The sequence below is a fragment of the Ruditapes philippinarum genome, unplaced genomic scaffold (genome assembly GCF_026571515.1).
Source record: "Ruditapes philippinarum isolate M1 unplaced genomic scaffold, ASM2657151v2 ctg10035_1_1_1_1, whole genome shotgun sequence".
In the NCBI taxonomy this organism is placed as follows: domain Eukaryota; kingdom Metazoa; phylum Mollusca; class Bivalvia; order Venerida; family Veneridae; genus Ruditapes; species Ruditapes philippinarum.
Window position 1 is genome coordinate 5,865 of NW_026855489.1, and position 11,987 is coordinate 17,851.

Below are 11,987 nucleotides of genomic sequence, written 5' to 3' on the forward strand. Positions count from 1 at the left end.
GTAGTGATTTTTTGCCATTTCAAGATGTTCCTTCGTTGCCATGATAACAGGAAATATAAGACTGGGTATGCCGTACAAAAGCAATGGTCCAGCCAACATTTGTGTCAAATTTGTTTAGTATTGAATCATTTTTCATAGTTTCATAGCAGTTTGAACTTGTAAGAGGAGGCTTTTCAGTGAAAATGGCCATTTTTCACAAAATGCTCATGGGGGAAAGGGTTAAGCAATATATTTTTTATTATATTTTTTATTACATGTTAAATTTTGTGAACAATTTTTATGAAAAACGTTTAAATACTTTGGAACAGCTTGGTTATTTAATTTGACTGTATTTACACTTTTACAGTCAATTTCTTGTGGGACATTTACTTTTTTAACATATGACTGTATTTTTATAAACTGTGTATGCTTTATTATTTAAATTTATTACTTGTATTGGCAAGACATTTGTTGCACATTTAACTAAATTTTTTCTGCCAAATGACCACTCTTTTTAGTGCAAGTTACATTTGGTATAATGACACAATTATTGTTCACTAAATTTACAGAAGATTTTTTAGGAATACTTTTTTTTGTTGCTGGTAAAATAATAACATTTTTGGTAACCAGCACTTAATAACATTGTTTATTAGTTTTTTCTTTACTTGTAGAACATTGTATATTATTGTCACCAATTTTTTAACCTTTTTTTTGTGTGTGAATGAATTTTACAATTATATAATTTAAGGAAATTTATTTCTAAAATACCATTTATTTTTATGTTTCCTAGTAAAATATTATAATTTAACATTTGTTTTTTTAAGTGAGATTTTTTCAGTAATTTTACCATAAAAAGGTGCAATATCCCCCGTTGCAGTAAGCATATTTAAATTTATTTTTTTTAATGGTAAATTTAATTTATAAAAAACACTTTTATTTAATATGCTTACATTAGAACCTGTATTAATTAACAAGAGCTGTCAGTAGGACAGCACGCTCGACTATTCTAAGTGCTTGATAGTAAAAGAGCCTTTATAATGTTAAATTTTTTAAGTTCACAAAAGGGCTAATTTTTTTTATAAATTCATGTTATAGGCCTTAGAGAGAGTCTAATTATACAGTATTGGCTTGACTATTCGGAAGGTAATGTCACAAGGGTGTTTTATTGAGTATAATAATATCAATTACCTATGAATACATAAATTTGACAGAAAAGGTACAAAGGCTTGTTATTAAGATGTTTTATCAAGTAAATTACTGCTTTATTATTATGAATGCATAAAATTGTCCCAAAAAAGGCACAAACCCTTCAATAGTTATTGAGATAAACAGCTTACAAGCAAAACTTTATCATGAATTCTAAGTTGAAAAAAGGGAGAAAAATCAGCCTAAATGCAAGATAGAATTATGGATCTTTGTCAGTGACCTACAATTATGACCCAAATGCATATGTGAAGTTTTAAATAAATATCTTTAATTAGTTATTAGAGATATGTAAAACTTGCATGTAAACATTAACCAAGAGACTAAGTAGAAAAGGGGATATGAATCAGCCTTAATGCAAGATAGAGTTATGGTAACTTGGTCAGTGACATACAATTATGACCCTCCAATTATGACCCTAAGAGCATGAGTAAAGTTTCAAGTTAATATCTTTGAAGACCATTAACCTGTAACCAAAAGTTCTAAGTTTCAAAGGGGCAAATAATTCTGCAAATATTGCAGGCAGAGTTATCCAACTTGTCAATCTGATGTACCTTGGGTTACTATAAAAAATTTTTAAATTTCAATTGAATATCTCAAGCAATAATTGAGATATTTGACTTTACAAAAAAAACTTAAACCAAAATTACTAAAAGTTCCAAAGGGGCATAATTCTGTCAATATTGTAGGCAGAGTTTATCCAACTTGTCAATCTGAAATGTACCTTGTTACTATAAAATAAGTATTGTAAGTTTCAATTGAATATCTCAAGCAATAAAAGATATTTGACTTTACAAAAAAACTTTAAACCAAAATTTCTAAGTAAAAAAGGGGCATAATTCTGTCAATATTGTAGGCAGAGTTATCTAACTTGTCAATCTGATGAACCTTGTTACTATAAATAAGTATTGTAAGTTTCAATTGAATATCTCAAGCAAATAATTGAGATATTTGACTTTACAAAAAAACTTTAACAAAAAATTTCTAAGTTAAAAAGGGGCATAATTCTGTCAATATTGTAGGCAGAGTTATCCAACTTGTCATCTGATGTACCTTGTTACTATAAATAAGTATTGTAAATTTCAATTGAAATATCTCAAGTAATAATTGAGATATTTGACTTTACAAAAAACTTTAACCAACGCAGACGCCGAAGCGGACGCTGACGCCGACGGCGGGGTCGTTACAATAGCTCTCATATTCTTCGAATAGTCAAGCTAAAAATGAGACTGGCCTTCATTGAACATTGATTATAACAAAAAGTTCATGATTATTGGTACTTATGTTGTAGATTAATTTTTTTTGGAGTGGACCTCCAGGGATGCCTGCTGGATTTCGGTTTTTAAACTCGCGCTTTGAGCGTTTCCCAAAATGACTACTTATTGGTATATGAATATTAGTCCTTTATGCTTAACTTAAGCATTTACATTTAAACCTTTTTTTTTACATTATATATAACTTTACTTTTAGTTATTAATAAAAATTTCAACATATTGAACTTTGTATTACGGGTACTAGATTTAAATTTAAAATTAATTGTTATTAAATTAACAACTTAATATAAACTTAATATAATTAAATAGCAATCTATTTAGTTTAAAACACGATTAAAAATGAATAAAGAAGGTCGGTTGCATTTTCATACTTTCAGTTATTACAATTTAAAAACTTTCAACTGGTATAAATCTTTTTAAGCTTTGCTACTTTAAATTCTGAATAATCACATTTTTGGTTTAAATATAAACAGTTTATATTGAGTACCAAAATTGTCAACTTGTTTAAGCTTAAGTTTACTTTTAGTTAAGTGTAAAAAAAAACTTAGTTCATTAAAACTTTGGTTGATTTGAATTTATTCAACATTTGTGTTTTATTTCCCTTTGCATTCAAAGGGTGGTGTCATCCTGACGATTAACATCTATCCCATTAAAGAGTACTCCTGGCAAACTAAGAATATCAAATAATATCAACTAAATTCTATTTATAGAAGACTAAAACTTTAAATTTTCAACACCCACAACAATATTGCCAAGTGGGAAAGAGCCTGCTTCTATTTTTTGAAACACTTAATATATTTTTAAGCACCACAACAAAGTAATAGTATATGGACAGAAGACAGAAGCTGACATAAAGTGATATGTCACTTTGTGACAGGTGAGCTAAAAATCCGGGGTTTGACCACACCGTTTTAAATTTTGTTAATTACAGGAAACATAGCGTTGATTGTTTTTATTATTATAATGGCAGACATTTTAGAATAAACATAGGGTTGACAAAACACTGAATTGATAAGTTTTGTTTTAGACACAAATTAAATATATATAAATGTTGTCAGAGGAAGATATACTGAAAGCACATGATTGAGTGCATTGTTTTTTGTAGCAGAAACTTAGAAAACCCAAATCAGAATTTTTACTATACTGTAAGTTTATGAGGAAAGGTCAAGACACTACAAAAAAAACGGATTCACAGCATTAATTTTATAGGCTGATATACATTAAAAGAAATCATATGGTTGACAGATTTGTCACATATTTCAAGAAAACACAGGGGTGACAGCATAATTTATTAAGTTTAGTGTGATACACACAGTGTTCACTGTTATTGCTTTAGAGGCAGATTTTACATGAAGATTATAAAGCATATTGTTGACTGCTTGATTTTGTGATAAGATTATTTAGAGAAAGCAGAAGGTTGACTTTTAAGGGCAAGTAACACTTTGAAAAAATAGTTTAAAAGCCAGCTATACATTAAAGGAAATGATGTAACTAACTGCTTGTCAACTGCAATTTTTCTGCAATATACACAAATTTACAGAAAACATACTGTTGGCTTTTTGATTTGCATGGTACATAATCATAAGGTTGACTGTTCTCTTTAAAAATGCAGATACTTTGAATTCATTAATTTTTCTTTTGTACTCATGAAATTTCGTGGTATTATCACAAAGGAAATTTTGTGGGTCCTTAAATTTGGGGACTGACCTAGCCAGGAAAATTTGTGCCCCATGAATAATAATGATTTGCAGTATTTTAAGTGTCTCCTAGAAAAACCAAAGTTGACTTTTGACTTGTTTTTAGAGACTGATGTTTTGTGAAGAGGCTGACAGTGTTATTTAGAGGAAGATATTAAAAGAACACACAGGGTTAACAATGCTATATTTCCAAGATATATATAGAGACATAGATTGGCTGAATTATTTATGTGGCAGATATTACAAAAACACAAAGCTGACTGTATTATTTCGAAGGCAAATAAACAACAAGAAAAAGCACATATTTGCAGACATTGTAATTGTTTTAAAAGATAGCAATGGTAGACTGTAATGTATAAAGGGTATTTTGGTTTTTACAGTGGACACAATATTGCAAGACATTTGACCTCCATGGATAACCTTTACCTACAGTTGGCAAAGCAGTGACATTGGTTCTGCATAATGCATTGTTACGGTCAAGTTATAGCAAATCCAACAAGGGGTATAAGATTTATAGAGCAGACAAAATTGTAAGACATTTGAACTTCAAGGGTGACCTTGACCTAGCACAGCAGCATTGCCTTGTTAAAAAGCATTCTTGAGCCAAATCAAAGCAATTATAGAAAAAGAACATTTGACCTTCAAGGGACATCTTGATTTTGAACTGACAAACAGAGGCATGAGTTCTGCAATTCTTGTTCAAGTGAACATTTGAGCCAACTTCAAAGCAAATCTTTCAATAGGTATATAGGATTTTATAAGAGGCACAAAATAATAAGACATACTTTTCAAGAGTGACTTTGATCTTCAGCTGGCAAAGCCATGATATTGTTGCCTTGTTAGGGTGAAGATTTCAGCAAATCCTTAAGTGGTATAGGATTCAAAGCAGGTATACAAAATTGTAAAACATTTGACCTTCAAGGGTGACCTTGACCTTCAGCTAGCAAAGCAAAAGTAGCAAAGCCTTCAAGGGGTTTAAGATTTATATATTAGACAAATCTGATGTTTTACCTTCATAGATGATCTTGACCTTGGCCAAGGTGAACATGTAAGCCAAGCTTAAAGCAAATCATTTAAGGGGTATACATTTTATAGAGGGTACACAGACATTTAAACATCAATGGTACCTTTGATACATTTCCTTGTGGGGGGTAAACACATAACTTCTTGAAGGGAGTTAGAATTTATATAGAAGATACAAAATTGAAAGAGATTTACCATCAAAGGTAACCTTGACCTTGAGCTTTCAAATAGGTGTCCTCGGTGCCAAGTTTGAGGAAGGGGGTATAGGATTTATAGAGTGGATAATGGCGGTGACAGACAGACTGACCAATTAATGGGACATCACTCCAGTATGGAGTCCTTTCCACATTATGTTTGTGAGGGTATAATATTAAATATTAAATAGCCTTCTTTTTTAAATATTTCTTGTACGCAGTATAATTATGTTATTTCAAAGGATTCCTTTAAAAATAAGAAAACATTTTCTAAGATAATCAACAACAATATTAATGCCCACTGACAATTGGGGCATTTTATTATTCTCAATGGGGACAAAAAACATTTTTCAGCATTAGGAATGCCTCTGTTGACTGGCAGTACATACATAAGAAAAATTTTTAAGGCCTATATTTGAAATTAAAGACTTATATTTATAGAAAATATTCTGTTGACTGCAAATTATAAAGGCAGATTGTTAATGAAGTAGATATTTAGACAAAACAAATCAAGGTCGAGAAATTTTTTCAGAGGCATATATTTTAATAAAAGACATTGACAGCTCTGTTTTAGAGGCAGAAATTAAGAGGAAATACATTTGGCAGTACTGTTTAAAAGACAACTATTTAATTAACATGATTCTTGACACTTAAACAAGTGTGTTGATTCTAAAAGGCAGCTTTTCAGAGATAAAACAAGGTTGACTATACCGACTTGATAAAAGAAATTAAGAGCAAACCAGATATTGAGACAAAAACACTTGGTAAACAGTACCATTTTGATGTAAATATTTGAAACAAGAGGGCCATGATGGCCCTGAAATCGCTCACCTGTATATAGGCCCCCCGGGGCAGGCCAATTTTTAACCCTGGGGCTTTTATTTGAACAAACTTTTGTAGATACCCATTAGAAGATGTTTCATGACAAATATCTAAGCTCTAGCTCTTTGGGGTTTTTAAAAAGAAGATTTTTTAAGTTTTTACTATACACATATAGGGAAAAAGTTATACCCCCCCCCCCCCACCACCACCAGACGGGGACAATTTTTATCCCAAGGCTTTTATTTGAACAAACTTGGTAGGCACTCAATAGAAGATATTTCATGCTTAGTATCTAAACTCTAGCTCTTTGGGGGTTTTTTTAAATAAGATGTTTTAAGTTTTTACTATAGTATTTACGCATACAAGGAAAATCAATGATCCTTTAGGTGCGGCAAATTTTAACCCCAGGGCCCCCTTATTTGAACAAACTTGATAGTCACCCACTAGCAGATGTTTCATGATTAATATCTTAGCTCTAGCTATTTGGGTTTTTTAAAATAAGAGTTTTTAAGTTTTCACTATATACAACTAATGAAAATCAATAACCCACTGGGGCGGGGCAATTTTGATCCCAGGGCTTTTATTTGAACAAACTTGGTAGACACTGACTAGACGATGTTTCATGCCATAGATTATCTGTTTTTTAAAAGAAGTTTTTTTTTTCGGGTTGTCATGGCAACCAGAGTTCTGCATGGAATTAAATTCTTTGAACAATTTTTGAAGTTGACTACCAAAGGAACATTCCTGTGAAATTTGGATGAAATTGGCTCAGCAGTTTATGGGAAGATGTTGTTTAAAGTAAAAGTTTACAGTTTGACAGATTATCGCCTAAAAAAATTCACAATTTCAGGGGTATGGGTCATTGCGAAAAAAGACATCACTGATAATAAGAGAATCACAGGTTTAATTTTGATGATATGATAAGCAGATATCTAGAAGAAAAAAAAACATGTTTTCTGTTTTGTGGTTTTTGGTTTTTTGTGTTGGGGGGGGGGGGGGAAAAAAAAAAGTGGGGCGTTGACACATATTTTGTATTTTGAGGACATAACTGTTTGACTATCCTTGTTTGGATAAAGACAGGTTTTATTTTCATGTCTGTACTGACTGAAATACACGTATTTTGTAATGTTTGTAATGTGAATCCCTTGTGTCTGTGGTAAGTTGAACTGCTTACTATATATCCACAACACAGCAAACATCACAGTAAAGAGACTAAGTGAAACAAAAGCCATGTTGGCCGATATGTTTGCTCATTGAAAGAATGTATATAATGCAGGGTAATAACTCAAAAATTATAAAGGGAAGAGTTGTCATTCTTGCTCCAGACTATATATATATATATATCTCTTCAATAAAAAGAAACTGACTATGAACCAAGCATAAATCATTGTTATTGTTATGTCATATTATTTTTCTGGTAATATTAAATCTATTTCAAAAGTGCAAAAAAGATACAAAACTCATGGAAAATGTTGCCAAACACAAAATAACTTAACAAACCTATATTATTAGTGTAACAAAGAGATAACTCATGGAAAATTGACACCATTTTTGGGGAAGGGGCCTCAGCATTTTTCTTGGGGAAAATATGCATGATTTTGGCATAATTTTGGAAAAGGGGTCTCAAATTTAACACAAAATTTTAACAAGTTCTTCGAAATAGAAAAGCAAAAACCAGTGGGAAATACTAATAAGGCAGTAAAAGACCTTAATTCAACACCATCATTTAATTTTGTTCTAAATTCTATGGGAAATTTCAAAAGACTGGAGAATTTTAAGGACCAAACTGGGGAAAAAAAGAGGCTAGTTTGGTTGGGGGAGCAGCCTATATTCGGCCTCTACAAAGAAAGGATTTTTGGCCCTAGAGATAACTATCAGTTCAGGAACATGATTTTATGTTAGATATGTGTAATATGAAGTCATTTGTCATGTATAAGTAAACATAATCACTGATTCTCATAAGAATTGTGAAATTGACAGATCGAAATTCGAAAAAAAATCGATCTTCTTAATAGGACCTAATTTCGATAATTTCGAAAAGTAGAACCCTTATACGAGACAATTGTTAAATATTTTGAACATCAACCAAATACTTTGCGTGTACTACTCCCCGAAAGAAGCAACCCTAGTTGTGAAATTTATCCTATTGTAATGTACGCTACTACCAGTTTATTAATTAAAACATTCCAAATTTCATAAGAAATATTAAACATATCTACTTCAGGAAACTTAATTTTACCATTTATTCATTGCATTTATCAAAAAACAAAATATTTTACTATAAAACACTTGAAATATTTTTTTTTTGAGCTTGCAAAATAATCACAACTAGAAATGTGTCACATACATGTGAACTTTCTCTGGTGCCAAGTAGGGAGATTTGACCCTAAAAGTAGGTAGATTGAGTCTGTTGGGAGGGAGATTTTCGGAAACAGGACTTTTTGCGTACAGGAAGGTCTTAACACACAATAATTAAAAGCATTAACTACAAATTCTTTAAAAAACATTTTATTTTGCATGATATTTCATTATCAACCCACTTTTATCATTAAAAAACTTTCTTTGGAAAACATACATGTTTTTTTTTCACTGAACTTGTGTTTTGATGTTTATGTTATTTATTCAGCTTTCACTGACACACTTTCCACTATTACAACTGTCTTTATATGTCATGCATGCTTTTTTGACAGCACTTATCATTTCTTTGTTCATGTCCATGTTGTAACACTCTGAATCAGAATTTAATTTCATGCATAGCAGGGAGTTTAATGTTTTGTTGGAGAGATTGTCTCTGTGATCTGTTTGGATTTTTCTAACCATGGAGAAACACCTTTCAGGGTCAGCATTGCTGTGGGGAAGTGATAGGGCTGCCAAAGCAACAACTGGCAGATTCTTAAATCTCTTCTGTCCATCTAATAACAACATCCCCTCCATTTCTAGCCAGTAAGTGTCAAGTCTGGTTTCATCTGGACTGAAGTTAGGCAGCTCCTCATTTGGTGTTAGTTGATAGTCCAGGAATTCATCAAGCAGCTGATCTTCTTCATGGTTACACTGAAATCTCTTGGCAAGCCTCAACACTGAAAAAAGTAAAAAATATATCAATATTAGTACAGACAAATATATTAAGGTACAATTAGAATATGTTGTATCATGGTGCCTTTACATTTTAGCCATTATACATGTAGGTTATTAAACTCTGATTTCATTACTGATAATTAAATCTTAATACTGAAGTTCACACAAATTTTATGTATGCCAAAGCTACAAATGATTCAAACAAATAAATAAAGTCAAACTACCTGCTTCACCGGAAATATTCTGTCTTAAACAGGGATTGACAAATCCAAGATCTTTCAAAGTGGTATCTTCTAAGGGGAATTTCTTTATCATTTTTTCTGTAACCTCTGTGTAGAAATCACGGACTGACCTGCAAACAATTTAAAATATTTTTTAATCATAAACAATCACAAGAAAATCAGCATCAACATAAATTCTTTTGATATTCATTCAGATACTTTTGTTTCATATTTACAAGCCAAAGATCTTGATTGTTTGAATTCTAACATTCTTAAGATATTTAATGGAATCATGTGTCTGGTTTCTTCTTTTTATTGCCTCTATTCTAATATATAAAACTGTTTCTCAAAAATGGTATACATGTACATGTAGCATAAGTTGAAATTTATGATTAAATGTGAAATACCTGAAAAATTTGTTCAACACTACTGGACAAATGTCAGGGTTGTCATGTAAGTATGACCTGGTTCCCATACCAACAGCTAGGTCATCATCTTGGTGTTGATTGGATGGATTTCTGAAGTCTACCTCTGTAATCTTAGAAGCAGTAATGACCTTTGTTAACACAAATTTGCCCATGAACTTGCGTAGAAGCCTCATCATCTCTACATGTAAGAATCCAATCTTAGACTCATTAGCCTGTTAAGAAGATGAAAAAATGAAAATAAAGACACAAATAATTAAGAAATCTTTCAAAGTTAAAAGAAATTATAAACACTGGTTTTGAATCTGATTCTTTTTTTAATTACAAAATCTTTTTTTTTCTGTTAAAAGGAAGAGAACACTGAACAAAAAAAGGAATATCTGTAACACATTTCAATTGTCATTTCTCATTGAATGATATGTGCTATTATTTGATTGATTTGCTTAAGTGTTAGTTCATGTTTGCATACCTGAAAAGCAGTGTTGAAATCATTCATTGGTTCCATTATGAAGGTAAGGAAATGGTATGTTAGCTCAAACATAGGGTCATTTAGGCGTTGATAACATCTCTGCACTCGGGAGCCAGTTGTCTCGCAATCATTATGGCTGCTGAAATAGGACTTTAAGGCTGGCCATTGCTGTAGGAGTCTACTGACACATTTCTGTAAAGACAACCACCTTGTAGAGCAGTGCTTGATGATCTTGGCAGGTTCTGTATCGGTGAACATCTGGAAATCTTTGTACTCCTCTTTCCGTTTGGAACTGAAAAGCAATTGAGTATATAGAATACCAGATAATTCATAAAATGAATAATTAGGTAAAACCACTGTTCCATTTGTCTTTAAAGCTAATTAACTTTCATTTAATCAAGAAGATATCAACTTAAAGCACAGTTCATATTTTGTCTCTTATGTATGATAATTAAAATTATTTGGAGTTTGTTTAATTCTGCTTAGCTTAGCCTTACCTATGATGAAAGTGAAAGAATACATCAACAAGGAGATCTTCTACTGGAACACCCAGTTTCTTTAGCCCATACTGTACACAAGTGTTGGCTAAATGGCATACACAGCCCATATCGTACACATCAGGTTGCTTCTCACGAATACGAGATAGGACCGAGTTGTGACGGCCAACCATGACACTAGCGTTGTCAGACCCATACCCAATGCATTGCTGCCATGGTATATTCTGATCCCTGAAACAGAAAAAATATCAATTATCATACCTTATATATCATTCATCATTTCATCATTTAAAACAGATTCTTCCAATTAGATGTAAATCATAGCCTTACAGAATATTACAATTTGTTTACATTAAATTTTTTTCATATCTTTTGTCTCCTTATGTTTGATAGCAATTTTTTCTTACTGCATTAAATACTTACAACAAAACCTGCTCAAGGCAGCTGAATAAGTTCACCCCAGTACCAATATTACATATTGGCATTGCTAGGAATCGTGTTGTTATCCTGTGAACACTGCGATCAAGGACCCTAACTAGGATTGCTACACTCTTATTGTCTCCACTGTCATTGGATTCATCCATCATGATAGAAAATTTATTAGTACGACATATCTCTGCTACTCGATTTTTCTGTGAGGGGGCCATGGCTTCATTCAATATGTGGGTTGTTTTTGTTCTTTGGCATCTGAATTTCTTAGCTATCTGCGAGTCTGGGAACATTTCTTTACATAGGGTAGTGAAGTGATCAGCAACTGTAAAGGCTAAATTGTGTTCGGCAACAAAACTGACAAATAAAGCTTCTGCTTTGGTGACCTGATCTTCGAGTGGGAAACATGGAGGTCAAGGATGGCGTAGAAGCAGCACCATTCACTCTCTTGGAATGTTGAACAGTAGATAAATGTTTCTTGATATCATTAATTCCACACTGTCATCATGCCACGGATGCCCCCACATGCAGCAAAAATTTCAGATGTTATATTATTTAGTTCCAAATTTGTCTGCACAAATTTTTTTTCCATTTAAGTTCAAAGCCCTTAAAACTTTTCAATGTAAACACAAACCATTTTTATACAATGTTGAAGGCACTGAAATTATTCAGTCTTAAC

The 11,987-nt window shown here is 32.0% G+C and overlaps 1 protein-coding gene across 1 annotated transcript; it reads right to left on the reverse strand.

The window, feature by feature from the left end:
• Positions 1–8,540: 8,540 nt before the first annotated feature.
• LOC132743524 (uncharacterized) lies at positions 8,541–11,704 on the reverse strand. The gene is made up of 6 exons (XM_060732053.1): positions 11,303–11,704; positions 10,880–11,110; positions 10,383–10,674; positions 9,896–10,128; positions 9,492–9,619; positions 8,541–9,269 (listed from the first exon to the last, which is right to left on the reverse strand). Exons 1-6 carry the CDS (start codon positions 11,599–11,601, stop codon positions 8,815–8,817), a joined length of 1,638 nt encoding a protein of 545 aa, XP_060588036.1. The 5' UTR covers positions 11,602–11,704; the 3' UTR covers positions 8,541–8,814.
• Between the last annotated feature and the right edge of the window lie 283 nt (positions 11,705–11,987).